Source organism: Manis javanica, chromosome 4 (genome assembly GCF_040802235.1).
Source record: "Manis javanica isolate MJ-LG chromosome 4, MJ_LKY, whole genome shotgun sequence".
NCBI lineage: Eukaryota > Metazoa > Chordata > Mammalia > Pholidota > Manidae > Manis > Manis javanica.
Genome location: NC_133159.1, coordinates 12,570,471 through 12,595,267, shown reverse-complemented (window position 1 = coordinate 12,595,267; position 24,797 = coordinate 12,570,471). Strand labels below are relative to the sequence as shown.

General features: G+C 54.3%; 1 protein-coding gene across 13 annotated transcripts in view; it reads right to left on the bottom strand.

The window, feature by feature from the left end:
• Positions 1-24,797, bottom strand: part of ARHGEF10L (Rho guanine nucleotide exchange factor 10 like) — a 157,750-nt gene that overhangs the window by 98,047 nt on the left and 34,906 nt on the right. For 10 of the 13 annotated variants that reach the window (XM_037000074.2, XM_037000076.2, XM_037000077.2 and 7 more), the window contains exons 2-4: positions 10,148-10,227; positions 4,067-4,252; positions 3,245-3,284 (exon numbers count right to left, since the gene is read on the bottom strand). In XM_037000074.2, coding sequence (XP_036855969.1) covers positions 3,245-3,284; positions 4,067-4,252; positions 10,148-10,184 — 263 coding nt within the window. In that variant the 5' untranslated portion in view covers positions 10,185-10,227. Of the gene's footprint in view, positions 1-3,244; positions 3,285-4,066; positions 4,253-10,147; positions 10,228-18,959; positions 18,980-24,797 lie in introns of those variants that run through there. The other 3 variants (XM_073233296.1, XM_037000083.2, XM_073233295.1) reach the window with 2 other exon arrangements.

Below are 24,797 nucleotides of genomic sequence, written 5' to 3'. Positions count from 1 at the left end.
CAGGGTACAGAGCCCAACCAGCTCTCCCTAAAACCAGATCTAAACCAGGGCCCAGAAAAGCAACCGCATATACATGTGGAGCAGCCAGCACATGCCAGCCAGACTGAGCACTGGATGTTAACTTACGTATGCCTCACAAAGCCCTGCTAGAATGTGGATTTATTTTCCCATTTTACTAGCTAGGAAAGTGAGGCTTGGGACAGGAAGCCACTTGCCCATAGCTAGAGAGTAGCAGAGCAAGACTGGAAGCCAACTCCATGTGGCTCAGAGCCTGAGATTCCGGATACCCACAGACCCAGACTCCACCCCTCAATTTACCCATCGGCTGCTGCCTGGGACAGCTCACCAGCCAGGAAGTGGGGATTAGGACTGAACTCGCATCCGTCCCTCCCTGGCTGCGGACAAGGGCTCTGATGGACCCGAGGTCACTGTAAGGCTGCAGCTCTGCCCAGATGTGGGCTGTTACTCCAGCTACACTGTCAGGAACCTCAGGTCAGGCAGCTCCTGCTTCTCCGGAGGCCAGGTAGGCAGCCAGGCAAAGCCCAAGGCCAATTCCAAACCTCCAGGCAGGGTCAACTGGGAGAAATGCAGTGCGAAGAGGTGAAATGTCCTCACTTGGAAATGTGCTTTTTCAATGCAACGTTCGCTTAGTGACTACCTTTAGGGAAGTTTATTAAAAAAAAGAAAACCAAGGTTTTTTTCCTGTCTCTTGGATAACAAGAAGTAAAGTGATCTGGATGGTTCTTCTCCCAGAGGTCTCCAGAGTGGAAAATCACCACCCAGAGATGGAGCTGGAACAAATACACAGAGACCTAGAGGGCAGGGATGGAGCCAGAGCACCACAGAGAGAGCGCTGGACAGGGAATCCGAGGGCTGCCAGCATCTCACTGTGTGACCTCAGGCAGCCCCGCCCTCACCGTCCACCTGTAAAATGAAGGGGCTGAAATAGCGGTCTCCGCAGACTCCTGCCCTGATAATGCTCTGCAGGGGCTCATGTCCTGTGTCTGCCCCATTCAGTGAACTCGCAAGTGGTGCTTATTCACGCAGGCTGCCGGTGAGACACAGACCCCGCAATCCAGGACGGCCCAGAAGTCCGAGGCACAGGGCACACAGTCTCTGCCCCTCCAGCCTCACTGCCCTGGGGACGTCCAGCCAGGCAGGAGGCAGGAGCAGAAGCAGGCATGATGGGCGTACTTAGTGCCTCCCATGACCAGTCCCACCTATTATTCCTCACGAACCGTCCTGGTGGACATTATCTCTATCTTATACACGGGAAAACCAGGGCTCCGAGAGGTTCACAGGCAGCCCAAAGTCACCCAGCTAGTGAGGACTGAGGGATTTGAGCCTGCAGAACTCACACCCTGGTGCCCCCAGGAGACAGTGTTCAAGGGGCTGGGGTCTCTCCAGGATGAGCTAGACAGGTGACGGTGTTGCAGTGAGTTAAAGGCAGAGGCTGGGCCCCTCTCCCCAGAACACCTGGCCCACCCTGAGCTATCCTGAACAGTGGGCTGCTGAACACTATGCCGTACAGCACCAGCTCTGGAGGCCACTGGGTCACAGACCAGAATGGCACTTGGTACCAGCCAAACACAATCTAGCTGCAGTCATGGGGCCCCTAGGACAAAGAGGGAGAAGGTGGGCAGGGATGGGCTAGGCTGCCATACTCCTGACCCCGGGGCTGTGGAACGGAGCTCCCCAGGAGAGTGTGCCCAAGAGAACCAGGAGCGCCGAACCCCGAGAGGGGGTGCACTTGTTCACTGGCCACACGGTTTCCCACCCCGTGCCTTTGCGGAGTGGCTTCCTCGGTGTTGGCACTCCTTCCAAACCTTCTCTTCTCCCCTGCAGGGAATTTAAACCCCCTTGCTCAGCCAAAAACCCCACTGGTCCCCTCCAGTCCCATGGGCATCCTTCTCTGTCCCATTTTGATGTGTCTCTATCCCCCAGCAGACTGGGTTTCTGGGGAGCTTCATGCCTGGCCCACCCAGGAGGGCTGTAATTCCCAGGAGGTCACAGCCATCTCAGAAGGACTGGTGATTCATTACAGGTCCCTAATCAGGGCAGGGAGGTTGGCCTCTATTTCAGGCCTTAATTACACAATGGCAGGCCCAGCAGAAACCTTCCTAGGGTCCACCCACTCCATAGGGCAAATGAGCACATGCAAGGACTCCAGGGCTGGATATGAATCCAGACCCACCCAGGCTCCAGGGGCCCAGGGCTGCAATCTGCATCTCGGAGACCTGCAGCAGGGTGGATGACACATGAGGATTAGCCCCCTGACTCAGCTCACACCAGAAATACAAAGGGCAACTAAAACAACCGTCCCCGGACCAAAGTGGCCAGTACCTAGACTCAGGGTCCCCAGTGCCCCTGGCCGTAAGCCCCAGGGCTCACATGCACCACTAATGCTGCCCTCAGAAGGGGACTCTCTCAGCACCCACGTTCCCAAAGCCGGACAGTGAGCAGCAGTGGGCAAAGCTCCCAGAGGCCTCAGCTTTCAGGGCCCCCAACCCCCAAATGCACAGTCCAACCCCGAACTGACTTGCCAGAAGACCACAGAGGGAACAGTGGCGAAAATAAACACCTGGATTAGGTGCCTGCTTCAGCACTAGGAGGCTTACTCAACAGTCCTTGCAGGGAGGAAGCAGGGGCCCGTTTTACAGAAGAGAACCCAAAGCCCAGAAGACTGCGACTTACACAAGGACCCATGGCCAGTGTTGGGGCCAGAGTAAAAGGCAGGCCAACACTCCATATCCAGGCCTTTGGACATTAGGCTGCCCTGCCTCAGACAGCCCCCCAGGTAGAGGACAGTGTCCCCAGAAGGTCCCAGTAAGGGGATGGGAATGGAACTAGCCAAGAAACAGCAATGGCAAACACAGTATGGTGGGTAGACAGTGCACTGGAACCCGAGAGCCAAACCCCTGGGTGGGCACACTGTTCCCCCTCGGCTCATGAACAGACTGACATTGGGGGAGTTAATGTGACTCCTTCCAGCCACAAGGCCAGCGAAGGGCAGAGCCACGCCTATTTTCTGCTTCTTCTCAGGTTGTGGGCAAAATAAAGGAAGAAGTAACATGAGTTTCCGGGACTGACCTCTTCTTCTTTGAGCCCAGGGATCTTGAAAGGCCTTCCTCCTGGGCCAAAGTCCTGTCCTGAGCCCCCCTGGCCACGGCTCCACCGATTCCCACCCCTCTGGCCGGCTCCCCTTTTTTCCAAGCACCAAAGCAAAGGAACTGGGCTCACTTACTGTGTCTGGGGCTGCGCGGCTGCTGGGTCTGGGTCTGGGTCTGTGGGAGGAGAGCAGAGGGAGCCATCAGGCCAGCCCGCCCCCTTTCCCAGCCTCCCCGGGGGTGCCAGAGACTAGGCCTGGCCAACGTGGGGTGCCTGCTGGGTTCCTGTCTCCCTTCGTCCAGCCCCTGCACGGTCATTAAGCTCCCTGCCCTGCCCTACCTGTATCACCCCCACTCCCATGGCCCACATCCCAACGCCAACTGGAACCAGCTGCCCTGCCTGCTCTGGGCCTGCCTCCCACCCCCAGCTCCTCAAGGAGCCCCTTGTCCCCAAGCCCACAGGAAGTTCCTGCTAGTCCGGTCTCCTGTCCCTCCCAGATGACAGAGTACAAGAGCCCAGAAGCTGCCATTTAACACCAAGCTTATCAGGGCCCTTCCCGCCCCCGGAGCCACCAGCTCCCCATGGCCGAATGGACTGGGGAGCCAGAGAGGGAGGTGACTCATCTGGCTGGTGTGATTCCCTGGGAGAAGCTGCAGGGGACGGGGTGCTTCAGAGATACACGCCCTGGGCAGTAACTGTGTCCAAAACGCAACCAGCACCAACCATTTCCATTTACAATGTGTCAAAGTGCACCAGATGCTGCAGGAATGCTAGGAATCTCCAGTTCCTAAGGGAAGCAATGGAATGCAGCTTCTGCCCAGTGGTCTTTCCCGTCCTGCTTTCTGGGGACAGCGGAGGGGCTGTGAGGCATCACTGGCAGCTCCCACCCAGCTTTAAGCTCTCTGTAACCCCAGAGGCCCAGAAATGGGAGGACCCAAGGCTCCCAGAAACACCTTACCAGTGTTGGGGGCGGAGTCCAAGTAGATCAGTGGGGCATCCACATCCTTCCCTGGAGCAATGCCTGGGACACCCAGGCCAGCGCTGGTGTCCTCCTCATCATCACTGTCGTCAAACTCAAAGGCCTCTCCAGGGTCGTCCTCCGCCTCAGGGGAGGGGCCTGGGCCTCCAGGAACCAGCTGATCTCCTAGAAGGGAGGAGTTAGCCAGCTACAGGGTCTCAGGGTTTGGTCAAGGGAGATGGCTGCAAGGGGTGAGCAACTGTGGGTCTGAGTGAAGGCACCAGGGCAGTTCCCAGAGACTAGAGTAAACCCACGTACAGACCAGCTGGCCCTCCGTGCTCCGAGGTGTCCTGTGGTTGGATTAGGGGTCAAAGCAGATGAGCAGTGCACGGAGGGGAGGCAGCAAGCTTCCACAGTAAGCGGGTGTGCATCTGCACTTGAACGTAAGTTTTTCATCTTCCTGTGTTCTATTTTCCTATTTTCTGAGCAAGGGGCCTTTTTAAATGCATCTGCACGTGTGCATGTGGGCACACACCTTTGGGGGCCTTTCTGTGTGTGCGTATATGTCTGTGTTTTTTGCATGCGAATGAGCACGTACAGGCTTCTTCTGAGTGCTGCTGCACTTTGTTTGGTATGCATGGCAGCACATCACAGCTCGTGAGAGAATCTGGAGCCTGAAGGAAGCGGCTTTCAGGCAGCAGGGCACAGACTGGCTGGGACAGGGCTAGGGGCCTGCACTCCCAGCACAGAGGTCTGCGCAAAGGGGCCTCACGCCCTGCTTCTCCTTCCTACGAGATCCCCTTCATGGCCACATCTCCTGCCATCCTTCAGAGCTCAGGCAGTGGGGCCCCCTAAGAGCCCTAACTAAAGGAGGTCTTGCCCCCTTCTCTGTCTTACCCCTTTTCTTCATCCATTAATGTATAGCCTATAATAATGTGACATTTTCTGCTCAACTGTGCTGCCCTACAAATCTCAGACCCCACAGGGCAGGCCCTTTTACCTCCCCTTTAAGGGAACAGATCCTGCACTGGTCCCGGTTAGAACTCTGCAGCTTTCATTAAACAAGTGAAGAAATGGAGTCTCTCTCCTACTCCTAAAGAACTTAACAAGCCATCAGCTTTCCACCATTTCACCAAGCTGGGGTCCCCCAGTCTTCTCCCCTAGAAGACTTCTCTCCTAGAAGCTGGAGTTGGACAGGACCTCAGGAGTTCGCTAAGCCCATCCCCCTTCCTCATGCAAGCCCACCCCAAACCAAACGGCAGTGTGGTCTGGTCTTACAAGTCTGCAGAGAGCATCCCCTCCTCCTGTCCCAACTCATGCCACAATTTACAGCATGAGCTTTGGGCTCAGTCAGTCTTCTCTGGGCCCCCTCCCAGCTGTGTGGTTCCAGGCAAGTAACTTCCCCTCTCTGAACCGTGGTTTCTTCCTCTGTAAACTGGACCTGATGCTAACTGAGATGTAGGTCCAGGTTTCTCGGTCTCACCACTGTTGGCATAGGGGCCACATGGTCTTCGCTGGCACCGTAGGATGTGTTGCTCAGCATTCCTGTCCTCTACCCATCAGCAACACTGGTACGACCTCCCAGAAGCCCTGGAAGGCAGTTACTAGCATTGCCCTCTTTGAAGATCAGGAAAGGCTGGGCAGGGCAGGGCAGGGAGCTTAATGACCATGCAGGGGCTGGAGGAAGGGAGACAGGAACCCAGCAGGCACCCATGTTGGCCAGGCCTAGTCTCTGGCACCCCCGGGGAGGATGAGAAAGGGGGCGGGCTGGCCTGATGGCTCCCTCTGCTCTCCTCCCACAGACCCAGACCCAGCAGCCGCGCTGCCCCAGACACAGTAAGTGAGCCCAGTTCCTTTGCTTTGGTGCTTGGAAAAAAGGGGAGCCGGCCAGAGGGGTGGGAATCGGTGGAGCCGTAGCCAGATCAGTTGGGAACTGTGATAACCAAGAAACTCTCCAGACATTGCCAAAGTCCCCTGGGGGACAAAACCACCCCCGTTGAGAACCAGTGGGGAAGATTTGGCATTTGGCATAGTGCCTGGACATGTGCACGACCATACAATAGCCTGAGATGGGTGAGGTCAGGGCTGGCCAGTCCCTGTTTGTGGACCCAGTCCCAGCAGGTACTCTTAGATGCAGCAATGAGTAAATGGGGGCAGGGGGGCGTGGACGGAGCAGAGAGACACAGGGACATATCCAATTCTCATGGCCTCTCTGATCAGAAAATCCAGTCCCTCCCCAACAGTGACCTGGGTGGGGGGACGAGGGGGCATTCCAGAGCAGAACATTGCACAAAAAGTATCAAATCCAAGAAGCCCCTTCCTCAGCTGCTCAACTTCAGCAGAAGCCCAGAGCTCACCCTGCCTTCCAACTTCCTCTGGGGATGACGAGCAGATGGAAGCCATTGAGGTGAGGACCCAGCCTCTTCTGGGAGCCTGGGAACCCCACGGACCAACATCAGCAGGGGAGGACTCCACCGGGCAACGATGTGGCCTATGGCACCAGCTCCTTCCCCAGGTGTGGAGAAAGAAACCCTCACAGAGACCCAGGAATGTGCCGGTATGGCTCCTCGGTGCAGCCTCAGGGCCCCCACCTTACAGGACATGGCCAGAGGGATTTCAAGAAGTAAAGTGATGCGCCCATTGTCGCACAGCTCATAAGCAAGGAGCCTGGTGTGCGCCCAGATCTGTCTTTGTTCCCATTCTATACTGTCCACTAAGCCCGGCTGCCTCCTGGAAGTTGCTTGAGCCCTTGGACACTTGGGCCTGTGATGATGAACTAAAGAAAGGAAATCCAGGGGGATGAGTAGGAAGCCAGATTAGACGTTTTCAAATTACAGTTCTCAACCCACTGGTGGGTCATAAAACCACTTACGGGATTCCCAGGCAGTATTTGGCTTTGCTTATGAATTGCTTATTTAAGATACTTTTAAATGTCTTATTACAATATTAATACAATCACATTTGGTGTTATTTTGATACTGTTTTTGATGCTTCTGTTGCAGTGATCCATCTACAATGTATGTGCAGAAGACAGCGACGTAAGCAGATCATCATCCTAAGAGTAGTTAACGCTCAGTGAGCACAGACGGCACCTCATGAGCTTTATATGCGTTAACTCCGTCCACCCTCCTAGCAACCCCTTAAGGGTTACTAACACTGCCCTCCTCTGGCTCAGTGCCCTCCCCTGGTTCACTCCCTTCTACCACACCAGCGTCCTTGCTCACGGGAGAACATGCCAGATTGCCCCTGCCTCGGGTCCTTTGCACCTTCAATCTGGGAGTCCAGAATGTTCTTCCCCCAGGTATCTTCCCCTGCTCTCACCTCCTTCAGGTCTTTACTCTACGTCGTCTCTCAGGAAGGCTGCTGCCACGACAAAAACTGCCCATGGAGATGTCGTGGGCGCCCCCCTCCCCGCCACCCCATGCGCCTTGCCTGCTTTATTTTTCTCTGTGGCCCTTATCAACATGTGATATGCTATAGGTTTTATTAATCTTACTGTCTGGCTCTTCTACTAGAACATAAGCTTCATGAGGGCAGGTATTCTCTGTTTCACTCACTCTTGTATGCCCAGCATCTGATGCAGGGCCCAGCGCACCGCAGGCATGTAATAAGTACTTGTTGAATGCACACACGCGCGTTCACTCCTGCTGTCATGTCTACGGGTCGTCATTTTAAAAGTTTAAAAAGTACTAGGATAAGTGACCACAAAGCCCCTGCGTACTACTATTGGGCTTCTGGATATAGACCCACCCTGCCACTGAAGTGCCCTTGGTCCCTGGCCACTTGAATCTGCTGGGCAGGCGGTGGGGCAAGGCCTCCCTTTCCACGTGGCCATTATCATTACAGTGACTATGGTTTCACGGTCAGACCATGTGGGCTCAGGCTCCAGCTCTGCCATAACCTGGTTGCATGAGTGTCAGGTCACTGTACCCCTCCGAGCTGCAGTTTTCTGACCTGCAAAGAGGGCAATGCTAGTAACTGCCTTACAGGGCTGTGGGAGGGTGGACAGAATTAGCACATAAAGCTCCCGGGGCACTGTACATGCTCACTAAATGTCAGCTACTCTTACGATGATGACTTGCTTTTGTCATCGTCATTGCATCATCATTATCATGATAAGCATTATTATTATTATTATTACTGTCTTGAATCATAGCCCAGCCCCTGACCTGGTGAATGGGCAGGACTTCCCCATTCACAGGCTGTGTCCAGGGATTGGGGTCACTTCTGCACCTTCGCCCTTTAAGAGTATACATGACTTCAGTCAGCCCATCAGTCAATCAATACAGCTGATCCCACACCCAAAGAACTGTTCCCAGCAGCCCCTGGGCCAGGAGGCTTCAGCTGTGTCCAGTTGCTCACTGAGAGACAAGGCAGGCAGACACAGCAAGAAAAAATATAAACCACCAGAGACTGAGCTGGTACCGACAGGGAGGAGGCTCGCACTAACTGGGGCATGGGGCATGGCTTCAGGCACAAGGCCGCCCCTGCACAGAGCCTTGAAGGATGAGCAAAGGTCTGACAGGTTCAGGTTTGGGAGGTGTTCCAACTGAGGCCACAGCAGGAACAGAGAACAAACAGCATGGGACTCAGGAGAGCTGAAGTTTGAGCAAGGACCGCAGGGGCTATGAGGAGCCTGGGGGAATCTGGATTTGACCTGGTAAGACAAGGGGAGGCTCTCAAAGATGCAGAAGTGGGGAGGAGCCTAGGCCGACCACATGACACCAGCCAGCACTATCACATACAGCTGAAACAATACATGATTGTCAAATATTGAATGGAGCTGAAATGATTTCATCACCAAACAATTTTGTCCTTACTCTACGTGTCTGGCCTCCCTGGTGGGTAGGAGAAAGGGTGCTGGATGCCCAGGAGAGCAGGAGCCTGGGACCCAAGTCACGGGCATGAATCTGGAGATGCCCTTGTCCCTGAGGCTCTGTTCCCAGGCTCCTGAGACCCAGGCGATCAGACAGGACTCCTTATCAGAAGGAAAATAGGGAGGCCCCACCCTGGATAATAGAGATCGGAACTGAGCCCTTCCCACCCAGCTGGACAGGTGGCAAGATTAAAGCCAGCCACACAGGCCTTTGCTGTTGCTGGGCACACCCCATCCTCAGGAGAGCCACCCCAGGGAGTCCAGGATGCAGGACCCTGCAAAGCCAGCCCGCCCCATGGAGAAGGTCTCCCAGCCTTCAGAGAAGGGCCTCAAAGGCTCAGGAAGGGGCTCCTCCTCGGGCTGTGCCAGGCTCAGAGCAGAGCACACACAGCCGTGTCCTGCTAATACCCCATGGCGATAACACTCCCATTCACTGAGTGATTAATTACCACACACCAGGGTCTTGCATATATTTAAACCTTACAACAACATAGGAGAGGGTGTTGTTATTATCCCCATGGCATTATGGGTGATGAAACTGGGCCACAGAGACACCAAGTCACTCAACCAAGCCCACAGCGTCAGTGGCAGAGCCGCGATGACAAACAGCCCTTGCTCACGACCATTCTGCTATCTGCCTCCTCCAAAGATGGACAAGAGGACAGGACACGGGGCCCAATGGGTGAAAGGGCCTTGCGTCCAGCTCCTGGGCGGGGCCTAGATCTGAGGCCCCACCTCCTGCTATGGTTGCCAGATAAAATACAGGACGTCAGACTGAATTCCAGGGAAGCAACAAATAATTTTTTAGCCTAAGTATGCATTTTTCTTTCTTTTTTTTTGGCTAACTCTGGCAACCCTCAAACCCTCAACCCTCAGACCCTCAGGTTCCCCCCTGCTATGACTCACAAGCTTCACCCCAAAGCACACCTCAGTCTCCAGGGGACATCAGGGAGACGGGTAAGGAATCACTCCCTGTCTGGAGCCTACCCTGGGAGGAGGAAATTTTCCGTGTTGTAGACAAAGGAAACTGAGGCAGGGGTTGAAGTCACTTGCCAAGGGCATGCAGCTAACTGCCAGCAGAGCGGGACTCACAGCCAGGGTCAGTCCGCTCCAAAGCTAGAAGCCCTCTGCTGGACCCACCCCCACCTCCCCTGGCCCCGGGCAGAGGAGACACGAGACATGGCAAGAAGCCTGGGGTACGGTACCTCTGGCCGCCTGTGCAGGAGGGTTGGAGGAAGCCATCAGACAGGGCCCAGCTCAGATCAGCACTGTCCCAGCCGCTCACCTGGGAAAACAAGTCCAAAAATCTAATTAGTTGGCCTTCAAGGCTGAGGTTCATCAATAGAGAGGATTACAGGCTCACAGCCTGGGCACTCCAGCCCGCCAGCTTCCTCACCCCTTCCCCGGCAGCCCCGGGAGCACAGGGCGGCCCCAGCCCCCACCCCCATAAATCATTAACCCAGAGAAACCAGCAGTGGCGGAACTATAACTCCTCCCTCTCAGAAGCCCCTGCCGCCACAGACCTCCTTTTTGCCCAATGCCAAGGACCCTCAGGAGCCCAGTGAGTGTGGATTGACACCCCCCTCATCCTCCATGGTTTACAGGTAAACCGCAGCCCCAGAGACAGGATCATGCTCAGACCCCTGTGTTCCAGAAGCTGGATCAGGTCAGAATTGTCATAGACGTGGTCAGACACTTCCTCCTGGCTGCCCAGTAATGGTGGGCTCCCTCTAGTCCACATTCTCAGCAGCCCCGACTGTGACCCCACTGAAGGCCATTCACTCTCTGTCTCTCTTTATCCTGTGCACGGGGTTGGCTGGCTGACACCTGGCCTGGACACATGGGTGTAAGGGAAGTAAAGGGATGCAGAGAGGCAGATGGCCAGAGATAGCGGCAGAGTCCCAAATGCTGGTAGCAGGGACCTCGGTTTCCCCTGGCCTCACAGTGGGGGCTCACACAGCCTAGAGGCCAGGGCCTCTGCTGGGCTTCCTGGGTCCTGGAGCCAGCCTTACCAGATGTCCCCTGTAAGCAGGGAGGGAAAGAGCCACTCCCTACCAGCACCCCCAATTCTGAGCTAGGTGCTGTCCTTCTAGACTTCCCTGTGGAGGCGAGAATCAGTCCTGGACAGCAAGCACCAAGCTCCCCACAATCAACCCCTGCCACAAACTGGCCACATGTCTGTTTTCCTTTGCAATCCCAAAGCCTTTATATTTAATGACCGGTTTCCTAAATAAAAGCAGAATGCATATAAATGGCAATTAATAAGCAAACATTCATGTGGTGCCTACTATATCCCAGATGTTATTTTAGGTACATTACAAATATTGACATCTACTAATCCAAATTATGAGAAATTGATGCCCAGTATGGTTAAGTAAATTGCCCAAGATCACCAGCTAGTAAATGGCAGAGCCAGGGTTTGAACCCTGGCAATGGGCACCCAAGTCTGTGTTCATTAAGTAACCCCCATGCTCTAGTACCTCTCAAACAGAAAGGGTGCACAATGGAAAGTAAGTCACCCTCCAAGTAATGGCCTCTCTAGCAGCTTACTACACTGATAGACAGTGACCGCAAGGGGAGGGGGTGAGGACTTGATAATATGGGTGAATGTTGAAACCACAATGTTGTTCATGGGAACCTTCATTAAATTGTATAGCAATGACACTTTGATAAAAAAAAAGTAATCACCCTCTCATCCCAGCCCCCCAACACCCCAGAAGTGACCACTGTTACTGGCTCCTTATGAATCCTTCCAGAGCTACCCTATGTATGCACCAGCTTGCATGCCTGCACCTGTGTATGCACCTGTGCATATGTCATGTTGGATGCAGGAGGAAGCACACTGTCCCTGCTGTGCTGCAACCACATTTGTTGCTTAGGAATCTCTGTGATCATCTCAGAACACTACACAGACATCAGTCTCACGTTTTTTAATAGATGCATCATTTTGTTTGGGGTTTCTTCCGGATGCACCATGATCCATGCAATCCCTATCAATGGACAGTCATGTGCTTCTGGGTTCTCATTATTACAAACAAGACAGTAACTAACGTCTTCTGCACACAGGGCCTTGAGCAAATGGACCTGTGCACACAGGGCACCCCTCCCACCCCAGACATGGATCTTCTGGGTCAAAGAAGAGAACACCATTTTTCTTTTTTTTTTCAATTGAAGTATAGGCAATACACAAATAAACTGTTTTCAAGTATAATACAGTGATTCAACCGTTACCCAATTATTAAATCCTCACCCCAACTAGTACAGTTGCTATCTGTCAACACAGAAAGATGTTACAGAACCACTGACTATACTCTCCATGGAGAACTGCATTTGTCATTCTGATGAATGCAAACTACTGTCCACTAAGTGTGTGATTATGTCTTTTTGCCCCACACTGAAAGCCGTCAAGACTAGAATTTTATCTTCAGCAAAGGAGAGCAAACTAAAATAACCTGGAAACCTTTGCAAGTCACAGCGGCACAGCAGTCCTCCAGCAGGTCCTTCCCCACCGGGACTTGTGCAGAACCACTTAGGAGGGAGTGGGGAGACTTAAACTCATTCTGTAGGAGGAGAAGGGAGGTGCCCACCCAGGTTCCTAGACCCGCTGCTCCTTAAATACCGTGTTATGATGAGGCAGAAAGCCAGGAGCCTTCCCTCCAGGCCAGAAAGCCCAACACCATCCCCTTCCTCCTCACCCTTGAGGCCTGATCCCACCCTCAGCTCAAGCCCAAGGCCCTCCCCAGAGAGGAGAAGAGACATCCACCTTCATGGGACCCAAAGCTTTAATTTGTGTTGTTCTATTTACAGATGAGGAAACCAAGGCCCAGAGAGGCAGGGATTTGCCCAAGGCCACAGATGCAAGGGAACAAGGTGACACCACTGGGATTCAATGGCGGAGACATGGACCCCAGACCCCAGTCTCACTCCTTCAATCACACCACCTCCCTGGCGTCCGGTGCTGGCGTCTGGGAGGCATCTGCTACAGACTGACCTGGGGCAGTGAGGTCCCCAAGCAAGGACACAGGCCCACAAGCCCCGTGCACACCCGCAGGCCTATGGCCACCATTTTGCACACACATGCCCCTAGTCTCAGAAAAGCGAGAGAGGAGAAATAACTCAGAGCAGCCCGCTGCTACCACCAGAGCTCCTCATGGCATAATAATTAGGAAAGAATTAAGATTCTGCCTGGGTCCCACCACTCAGTAGCTTTGGCAGCTTAGACAAGTTAGTGAACCCCCATCTCTAGGCCTCAATTACTTATCTGCAAAATGGGGATTAAAAAGCAGCCACCTCACAGGGTTATTAAGAAAATTAAGAGTAAATAATGTAAAGCTCTTGGAAGGGACCCTGAGACATACTGGTCTGTGTCTGTCATTAACACTCCTGTCACAGGCTCTGATGACCACAGCTCCACCTTGGGAGTCAGGGACCTAGGCTTAGCCTCAATGTCCTCATCTGTACCACTGCCTGCCCCATGGGACTCCCAGCAGCACACTGGGAGTCAACCCAAAGCCCCAAGCAGGTTCCATCAGTACCACAATGCTCATCCTTGAGGTTGTCACCACCAAACTGGGGGACAGCAAAACGGACTCTATGTCTGGATTTCCAGGAGTGTAAGGGACCCTGGAGGAGGCTCGTGGAGGGTCCCCGAGAGCCTATGACTTCAAGCTACAGGGATTTGGGGGCAGTGGCCCAGGGCAGCCAGATCCATCTGCAGGCTGAGCTCTGCCTCGGACTTGCAGTGTGACCTCAGGCCTCTCCTCGGCCTCTCCGAGCCTCGGGCTTCGCCTTGCTAAAGTGGGCATGACAGCACCTGGCCAGACTATCTCCTAGGCTGGTACAAGCAAGGAGCCAGGTCTTGGGCATGAAAGTGCTAAGCAAACAGGTGCAGTTGGTCGGCTGTTACCTTTTCATCTGTGTTAAGTCTTCCCTGAGCTGTGTTTGGTCTGGAAGCTTTCAAGGTGCGAGGCCGAGCCAGAAGAAACATGTTGTGATGCCCCCTAAGCGAGCATCTCTCTGAAGAGCCATCTTTTCAGAAAAGAACCTTCCTGCCATGACAGTCTCCTGGCAGAAGAGGCAGCCCACTGGTGTAGGAGAGCCAAGCGGAAACCAAAAGCGGCCCGGCAGAGCACAGAAGGGATTCAGACTGTGTCTTAAAAGTGCTCAGAGGAAAAGGATTGGAAGGAAATCCGCTAAGATATTAACAGGGTTATGCTCAGGTGGCAGGGTTATAGATTTGTTTCCTATTTTTCTGAATTTACCAGATCTACAGTAAGCATTATAGTAACAAAAAATGAAAATAACCATTCTCTTTTTTTTTTTAATGCATGCAAAAACATCATAGCAGGTTGGAACCACAAAGCAGCTACACTGAACAGGGTGCTGCTCTGGCTTTGCGCATGCGCAAACTGAGCCTGAGGAGAGGAAGGGCCTGGCCTGCAGCACTGCGGCCCCGGGGGGGAGGGCAGAGATGGGAGCCCTGATTAAAAGGAGGGAATCTGTTGGTCGATCTCCATTCAAGTCCCAGCTCTGCCACCTACCGGCAGTGTAGTTAATACCTTTCTCAGGAGTACTCCGAGCCGATATCCCACGCGGATGAAAGGAGGCACTGTGCACAGAGTAAAGCTCTCAGTAAACAGTGGCTACTGTCATCGTGATGTTACCAGTGCTATGCTTGGGTCTTAAGGTTATAGAAGATCTTCTCTCGGGGTCATCTCTTTTAAAATGACTGCCAAAACTGGACAAGCAGGCAGATGCCCTGAACAGAGCTCTTTCCCACAACACTCTGCAGAATGGTTAGCAGGGAGCTGTGCTTTACAGCCACATTCAGACAGGGCAAGATGCAGAGGAGCAAGGGGGGAAGCCCCCAGCTCCCAGGCTGCAGGGTGTACTCCAGCAGGTGAAGCCCAGTGACCGGGACCACCCCAGAGCAGCCAGCACGAGAGCCTCCCACCGCCCTCAGCGATCCTGCTCCCTGTAGCAGGCGTCTTTCTGCCTCTAATTTAATTGAGATGCTATCAGCTCCTTCTCCCTCTAGAGTTCAAAGTCTAATCAGCCCAGATGCCCAGGAGAAACCTCCTCCAGCCAGCATCTGCCCCTTGTTACTAGCTGGAGAGATTCACTCCATCCCGAGCCATCTCCCACCCCCATCACACTTCCCCCGAATGAGGCCTGGAGGGCTCCTGAAAGTCATGGAGTCTGCACAAGTCTGGCCAGGAAAGGCTGGCCTCTGGGGAGAGAGGCCACTGGGGAAGGGAAGATGGGCAGGGGTCCAGGCAGGCAGGAAGTCAGTCCCAGAAGCTGGGGAAGCAGCAGATCCTGGCGTATCCGGGTCAGGCAGCGTCACTAGAGGAAGGGTACCTGCCGCCCAGCCTTGCACAGAGGGAAACAAGGAAGAGGTTCTGGCCCTGGCACCCATCTCAAGCCTGGCCTCAGAGGCACCTGTCTGTCTCCTGGAAGCCAAGAAAAAGTGTGGGACAGGGAACAAGACCAGGTGCCAGGCTGGTCGAAACCAGAGCTCCTCCACATTCACGATGCACCCCCTACCCACAGGTCTCTCTGGCTTTTGGCCTTTGTCAGATGTGACTGTGGCCAGCCTGTCCCCCACCTCCACTGCCAGAGTGACTGTTCCTCATCACCTTCAGAATGAAGTCTGGGTCCTGCCTCACTGACTCACCCCTCCCCCTCTGCACTGACCTCCCGGTCTTGCTCTCACCCCTGCCTGCCTGGGAACTCTGAACAAGCCTTCAGGCCCGTGGCCTTGCCAACCTGTTTCATGTCTATGGGCCTGTTGCTCAGGCCTATTCCCTCCAGGTGGAATTCTCTGTCACAACCAGCAAGCAAACTCCTATTCGACCTTCAAAGCACAGGCCCAGTTTCTCCTCTGTGAGACTTCCCCAGACTTATTTCATGCAGTGATCCCCAAGCCTGGTTGTAGAGCTTTTTAAAAAAATACCTGAGTCCCAGGCCCATGATTCTGACTCAGTAGCTCAGGGATGCAGCCAGACAGAGTCTATTTTCAAAAAGCACAAGTGATTCTGTGACACATCCAGCCCCTATGACAACTTTCTCCCCCACTAGATGGTGGCCCTTTCATCTCGGTGTCTGGAGCAGTGGCCCACATGCTGGACAGCAGCTGCTGCTCTGCACTGAATTAATCCCAGAGCCTGAGAACCCTGTGGGGCTGGAGTGTCCCTGGGCCTGGGGCAGCTGTGGGTGGGGGTCTTGCTGCCTGACAGAAGGGAGGGCATGGGCCCAGGTAGGAACCTAGTATCCCACATGTTCTCTGCCCTGTCCAGAAAGACCAGAGCCAAGGGGAAGAGGAGGGGATGGAAGCTGGGCAGGGGGCCAAGCCAGGAAGGGGAACCCACAGCCACTGTGAAATGACATGCCTTGTCCAAAAACACCAGTAAAGCTACAGCAAGAGGCACGTGACCAGAAGACAGAGCCCTGGAAAAACAGATGTGAGCTATGTGGAAAGGACTCGGGCTAGGGTCCTGGAGACCCAGCCTCAGATGCTGACTCTGCTGCTAAGTGACAGTGAGGTCTCAGGAAGGCATTCACCCTCCCTGTGCGTCCTGTCCTCGCCTGTCCACGCAGATGTAAATGAAATGATGCCTGACGATGCTGGTGGGTTCTTAACCTGTGTTAGTTCTCTCCCAGGGTTGTGGCCACCCCTCAAGGAAAGCAGCGTCATCCCAATCTGCAGACTGCTCACCTGAGTCTAGAGTGACCACCCACTAGAATACCAGCCTCAGCCTTCATGACCCTCATCATCCCTGAGATCACATAATAATGTCTTCCAAATGGTAACAGCTAACATCTCCTGATGCCACTCTAGTGGCGTGCACCAGGCCCCATGCTGAACACTTCACAGTTTGTGTTCATTCCCACAGCAGATGAGGAAATGAGGCTGAGATTGAGGGACAGGACCAAGGCCACGCAGCTACTGAGTGGAGAGTAAGGAGACCTCCTGAGCAGGCTGGAAGCCAGGAGAGCAGGGCAGGCCCCTGGGGCTGGTCTTCATGGGATTCCCAGGATAGAGTGGATGCTGGGTAAACAAGTGACGGGTGAGTACACAGGTGAGTGGGGACGTATCCTCCCAGGCCCTCCCCAGCCCATGGTGGGAAGGAGCCTCCAAATGCCAGAGATACAACTGGGCCAGCCCCTTCCCTTGCCCATTAGGTCCCAAGCCTCTCAATGGGCTTCCTGCAGTGGGAAGGGGATGGAGGAGCACCCTCCTGGCTGTGGGCAGGGTTGACACTTGGTCAATGGCTGAAGCCGCAGACAATGGAGGTTCTGTCTCTGCCCAGAGTAGGTGTCCCCACACCCACCTTTCCTCCCTCTTTGACTTCCTAGGCATGCCCCTGGTCAATGATCCCCAGGCAGGACAGGTGGGGCAGTCCCCAGGAGCAGGTCTCCAGGCAGAAGAGCCAGCCTACCCCCACCCAGAGGGGATCGCTGGGAGTTGTTGCCTGGGAAACCAAAGCCAGCCTAGAGAAGCTGCTGGCTCCTATATTGAGGGGCTGCCACAAGACTGGTCCCCTGCCCCTCCTCCTCTTCCCATAACACATTAACCCCTTTGTCCCCAGCATTCAGCCAGACAGGAGGTCCCAGGCTGCAGCGCCAGGTGAAAAGCCTACTATGTTGTGCCCTCATCTCCTGCCCTTATATCCCACATGTCCCCGGTCCTCTGCCACATCCTAGGTAGCCCATGCAACGGGGCTCCTTGGGAGGCAAACCTGGAGGCTGGAAGGGACAGCATTGACTCTGAGCCAACCCTTCCCCTTGCTGAGCCTCAGTTTCCCCATCCAAAGTCCACAACTCAGACCCTTTAGTATCAGCAGGGCCACAGAACACTCATTCTAGCAGCAGAGCCTTCTCATGCTGGAACCAAGCCTGAAAGGTAGGCTTCGCTCCTCCCTTTCACAGCTGGGAAGCTGAGGCTCAGATCCGCAAAACAATTTGGCTCCTGGAGCCACCCAGGCAGTGTGGGGCGGGACCAGGAAATGAAGGTGTGTGGGGCTCCATACAATTTGGTGGAGCTGATAGAGGGGACAGGTGGCCTGTATGGGCTGCAGAAATAGCCCAGGCAAAGGCAAAGGGCAGGAAGGAAGTGGGGCTTCCAGGGAGTGATGCTCCATGGGAAACAGGGTCAGCCTGCAGGTGGAAGTGGGAGAGGGAGCAGGCATGAGACATCCCAATGGAGCCACAGGCAGGGGCCAGGGTTCCTCTCCACCACTCAGCCAGCTGAAGCCCCAAGGAGAGCAGGCTGATGCACAACCACTTCCCTGGGAATCCCAGGTGGCCACCCCACAAACACTGAAGGTTCCTGAGTGGCCTTGGGCCCATTGAGACCAGGTCGCACTATGCAGGGACTGACAGACTGGACTCTGTGTCGCTCCAGTCACCCAGAGGGTCAAGTTCACCTCCACCAGCTTACATAGCAATAGTCACGCATCCTTTTGAAGACTGAACAAACATTTTCCGTTGCACCTACTGCCTGCCAGGCCCCAGCTCAGTGCTGGGACAAAGGAACAAAAGAGAGTCCAGGTTCCAGTCTGCAGGGAGCAAACACCAGGAGGTGTGTACCTATACAGCAGGAGGGCACCTGCCAGATGCCCCATGAGCATGGAAGTGGGGATGGCCTAGCTCACATTTCTAACAGGGCACTGCCCAGGGCAAGGAGGGCAGGGCAGATCTCACAGGAGCCCAGAGAGTTCTGGGTCTGCTTGTCATTCCAGATCAGAGCCCAGTGTAGGGCTTCTGGTGCAGGGGTTCTGGGGCCAAACTGTGGACAAGTCCTGACTCCACTACATTCTAGAACTTGCTTAGCTGTGTGTGGACTAGTTAGGATGAGGAACAAACAAGGACATGGGCATTGCCGGGCACAGGCAGGAATTTACCAAAAGCACCGCCAGCAGACAGCCGCAAAGACGCTCGCACCTTGCTGCCTGGAAGTTGCAAACGGGAGCTAAACTACAGCCAGACCACTCTCTCCACACCTGCAGAGCTTACCACAGGGCCCTGGGGAATGGGGAGGTGTCCAGGTTCCCTCTAGGCTCCCGGTGGACACACTCTCTCCATTGGTGCCCTGTATGCCGAGCCCCCAGGATCTGCGGATTGACTTCTAGAAGTGAAGAAGTCAGGGCTCAGTCAGGGTGCTGGCTTCACATGGCTGATCCCTGAACGGCTCCCCGGGGCCATGCCTGCCTGCCCCCACCTTCCAGAAGGGAGCGTCTTAACCCCGCTTGCCCATCCCCTGATGCTCAGGTCACACCTCCCAGGGCGCGGGTCCTCAGACGGGGAAACTGGGCACCTGGACCCTTTAGACCACAAGACCTGGACTCTGGGCTGACATCAGATGGGATTAAGTTGGGGCCTGGAGGGAGGGGAAGACAACATTTTGCAGGGAAGAGGGATGTGTTCCTGGGAGATAAGCTAAGGCAGCCAGCCAACAGACACCTCAGCTCCTCTCTACAGGATCATTCCCAACAAATATAAAGATCACATTCCTGCTCAAGTTAAAAAGCAAAAAACAAAAACACTGCACTGGCTGACCCTGCATGGCCTCCAGACCCCACCAGGCTCCCCTGCTCCCCTTTCCCAAAGAGCTGCCTGTGCTTCTCCAGGTCCCCTCCTCCATTCCCTGCTGACCCACCTCCGGACAGGTGTCACCCCTACTGCTCCACAAGCCACCTCACTGGGGTCACCAGTGGCCCCCACAAAGCCAAATCCAGTAGACGTGACTTGGCCTATCTCACCCCCTCTCAGCTCCTCCTGCTCTGCCCATTTCCTCCTGCCCAAACGCCGGGCTGCTCCCGGACTCAGGATCTGACCTCAACCCAGCCTTTGCCTCACTGGGCAACCTCGCCCATCCTGTGGTTTTTAAGATTGAGACCGTCTCTACGGTGATGCCTCCAGCCTAACCTTCACGTGAACTCCCGACTTCTGCCCAACATGCCTGCTCAACAAATCTGCGCTGTGGTCTCCCGGGCATCTTGAACTTAGCATTCATACAAACTCCCTATCACCACCCCTGCCCCTCCCAGCCTTTCCATCCCACCTGGCGGCAGCCACATCCTGCCACGAGCTCAGGCTCAAACCTCAGGCTCACCCTTGACTCCCTCTTTCTCTCACACCTACATCCTATCCACCAGCAAACCTTGTTGGCTCTACCCTCCAAATATGTCCAAAATCGGACCACTTCTTGCCATCTCCCCAGCTACCACCCTGGTCCAAACCACCGTTATCTCTTAGCTGGACCCACTCAAATAGCCTGAATGGTCTGTTTCCACCTTGACCTCCAACCCCACACACTTTCTTCTTGACACAGCAGCCAAGTTATCCCTCTGCTCAAACCCTCAAATGTTTTCTTACCGCATTCAGAGTAGACAGCAGGGTCCTTAATTTGGCCTTCAAGGCCCTGCATGGTGTGGCCCCCCAACTTGGGGGACTATCTCACTCCCCATAGCTTACTCTGATCACAATGATCGCTGTGCAGTTCCTCAAACACCCCACACATGCTCCTACCTCAAGGCCTTTGCACCTGCACTTTCCTCTGCCTGCAATGCTCATCCTACAGACATATGCATGGATAGCTTCCTCACCTCCTTCAGGGCTCTGCTCAAAGGTCACCATCTCAGAAAGGCCTTCCCCAACTACCTTCTTTAAAATAGCACACACATACCCCCCATGCCCCTTCCCCTGCCCCTGCTGCCCTGCCTTCATGGCATTTAACACCCCTGGACATCTGGATATTCCAGTTGTTTACATCAGTTTCCTTCTGCTAGAATGTTGACGAAGGCAGGGAAATTCCTGTTCCTGTTCACCCTCTGTCCACTGCCGTGGACCAGCGCCTGACACACAGCAGACCTCAGCACACACTTGCTGAATGAATGCAGGAAGCCCGGGTCCCCACCAGCTCCAGGGTCAGTCTCACCATCACCAGCACGGGAGGGGAGAAGGCTCCTCCCATCTGAAATCATCCTGTGGCCGGACAGCATCTCCCAGGAGAGCTCCACAAACAGATTCGCTGCCAAGCTGTGCAAGAGGCAGCTCCCCAAAACCACTATGGGAAGAGATCTGGGGCCATCGCCAGGGTGTGTCAGAGGAGGGGTGGGGTAAGAGCTGGAGGAAGGACTCGGACTATTTTTAAAAACTTGCTTCCAAAAAGACCACATTCTTGCTCTGATGAGTCAGAAGCATGTGGCCAGGAGAGGGGACAGACCCCAAAGCCCCAAGGGCCGCCATCCACAGCCACTCTAGCAGGGAGGCAACGTGCCAGCCTTTCCCACGCAGACAGGTGAGGGAATCCTGGCCTACACTCAGCCTTCCAAGGGAAGGGCAGGCAGCTTCCCACTGTGGCCACAGCGAGCAATGGCGGGCACTGATGCCCCAGGCCAGCAGGCCACAGAGAGAAGAGAACACCTCCTTTTCAAAGCCCACTAGGGTCCAACCTGGCTACAATCTCTTTCTTCAGGTCCAAGCTCCGCCTCTCACAGGGAGGAGGCCATGTACTCTGTCCCACAAGAGAGCTCTAGGCAGGAAAAGAGCCTTTGCAAACTCAGAGCTAAAAACTCAGCGACCCAGTGGAGGCAGGGCAAGCAGGCCAGGCAGGCAGCATTTGAGGTCTCCTGAAACGCAAGCCCTACATGGAGCCCCAGGGGACCCAGGGGCCTCAGCCACATGGCCCAGGATAGCTCTGGCTGCACTCTCAAAGCAGCCAGCACTTAGACTCAAATCACCCTCCTTAACAATGGGCTGCCCTTCCCCCAGGAAAGATAGGAGGGTCGCCCAGATGCTCTCCATTCTCCCCTCCTGTAAGGAAAGTGCAGAAATGTGTGTCTTCCCAGCACCACACAAAGGAGCGAGCCATCCCACGAGAAGGTGGGATCAGCCCCATTTATAGATGAGGAAATTGAGGCTCAGAAATAGATTTGTGCAAACTCGAGAAGCTCATCATCTATTCCATGATTAGACCCAAGCGCTGTCCAGTCTTCCCCGACAGCAGGCCGCCTCTCCCTCACCAGGCCAATGGGTCCATCCCCCAGCCCTGCAGTGAAGTTCACACCCCTAGAGGATGCTGTGTGGGGCTGCAGGAAGGCAGCAGGGAGGCTGGCGGGAGGTGTTGGGGCCCGGAGAACGGAGGGATGTTTTCAGCCATGACACGGATTTGCCCCAGATCCTGCTGTCCTGGGGTGGAGTCATGGGACCGTGGGAACCAGTCCCAAACACCTGTCCTCCTTCATTAGCAGCTTGAAGAAGAACCCACCAACCCTGTGGTGGAACTCAGGGGGTCCTGGGTAACCAGTGCTGCCCAGAGACTGGGCCCACAAAGAATTCCTAAACTCCCTCCTCATGTTTCTTCTGCACGTGGCACTGAAACTGCCCTGGGTGTCGCATGTTGTGAGCCCGCCCCTGGTGGGTCTGCAGCCAGAGATGAAGCTGCTTGCCAGGGGGAAAATGGGGAGCCCAATGCACTCAGGGTTGCCCTTTGCAACCAGTCCCTGGTCCTGAGAGGGGTCCCTCAGGTGCCCCTTTTTGCCATCATCACGCCCTAGGCGTGGTGTTTAGGATAGTGAGTTCTATGATGGAACCTGGTTGGGTCCTGGCCCTCTGCTTACTCGCTGTGACACACAGATGGTCTGTTCAGGTCCCTGGTTCCCTCTGCTGTAGAATGATAAGAATCCCTACCACACAGAGTGGTTATAAGGATTAAATGAGATAATAATTCACATAAAGTGCTTCACTGAGAGCCTGGAAGACAACAGGTGCTCCATAAATGTTTGTTAAATGAACAAAAGAACAGCCACCTCCTTCTAACTGGACAGCAGCCCTGTCCTCCAAGAAAAGTGGTGTTCCAGGTAGAGGCCTCCCCATTGCTGCCCCCCAGAGCCTCCCTGGGTCAGTGAAAACAAGGTTGGGGTGGGGGGTAGGCCTTGACAGCAGCGTCTGACCATGCAGCACCCCAATGAGGGCAAAGGGTGCCCACTGACATGCTCTGGGACAGCCATCAGCTTGGCCTGACCCTGAGGCTAACACTCAGCTATATAAGCTTCCCAAAGCCTCCACCACCTCCTACCCCTTTTAAAGTCAAGATTCCAGGGAAAGGGGTCATAGTCAGGAAAGGGGAGGATCCCAAAATGAAACAGCCATGCTAACTTCCCTTAGCTGGTACGAAACATGGAGAGGATCAAAGCTCGGTGCCTGGTGCCAGGGAGACATTCCAATTCCCTGAATTCGTGTGGTCAAGTGGAAGCAGGCATTGGAGCCAGCTACAGATATTTGCCTTATCTAAAGCACTCTGGCCAGAGAATTGGCTCTGGTAAGGGTTGCAAATATCAGATACTTCCATTTCCTTGTTCAAACTCAAATATATCCTGTTAAAATCAGGGACAACAACCTGCTTCCACGCAGCAAGTATACAGTGACCTCTAGTATGCCCAGGGCCGTCACTCAACATTGCATCAGGAGCATCCTCAAGTGACCTGTGGAAAGAGAGCAGGGTGGCATGCATGGGCACCTGGGCACACCCCGCCAAGACAGAGCCTTTGCCAAGTTCATCCAAAGTCTGTCCTGTCCCGTGGCCGAGTCTTGGGTAGAGGACAGGGACATCATCTCCTTCCAAAGTGTGGTGCAAACTAGGAAGTCAGGAAGTGAGTGACAGAGGTCACACCTTCCACATACGTACCGTCTGTGCTAAAACCGAGGTCTACAGACCCACTCCCTTGTTCTGGGAACCTTTAAGATTAACAGCATTCAAGGGGAGGACAGAAGAGTCAGTCCTCATCTTCCCGAGTCCCTGCCATCCAACAATATTCCTTAATCGGTCCACCTGTATTTATTGATCACGCTGTACACCAGGTACCATACAAGGTTCTGGGGACTTGTTGATGAGTAAGACAGCCTTGGTTCCTGCCCTCCTGCTGGCCAAAGTCCTACAGGGAGGCAGATATTAAACAATCACCCAGATGTATACATTACTACAAACCAGGATATGTACTATGAGGCGAGGGAGATACCAGGGCTTCATTGAGACTCAGGTGGACATTAGAACATTGTGACTCTACTCTCGTAGGACTGATGCTGGCCTCATGTACTCCACGTGCTCATGTGAGGACCTATCCTACATGATAAGTGCAAGGGGACTCGAAGACTTGGTGATGCTCAGGCTAACTCTGCCGGGGGCTGTGCCTCTGTGTGGCCTGGCTAGGGCACACAACTGCTCCAGCCCCCAAGGGCCCTCCTACCTCCCAACGGATGTTTACATTTCATGCCAAACCAGGTCATTTATCCACCCAAAGAATAACAGGATGTTGTGGGTTCTTTTTCTCCTCTCTTGCTTTTTTGGGAAAGGCAATATTGGATTTCAAAGTGTCCATCCCAAGTTGATTTAGCCAGTTTTACTGACCCATCTAAGGCAGTGGTTCTCACGTGGGAGCAATTTTGTCCCCCGACTCCAGGGGACTTTAGACAATGTCCAGAGACATTCTAGTTGTCACAACTTGGGAGGGGAGGGGGACTCTATTGGTGTCTAGTGGGTAGAGGCCAGGGGCGCTGCCTAACATCCTGCAGTGCCAAGGACAGCCCCCCACCAGATAATGATTTGGCTCATGTGCCAGCAGCATCAAGGTGGAGAACCCCTGGTCTGTGGGCATCTGCTCAAGTCCTTTGAGGATCTAGAGCAGATACGGGCCTGTTAACACAGGTCAGATTACTGTTGTTAGTCACAGAGACACAAAAACCGAAGTCATGGCCACTGGTTTCCATGTTGATAAATATCAGGCTACAAGTCTCTACAGAAACTGCTCTATGCTACATGCAGTTTCTTATTTAGGTGGATCTTCCCACTAG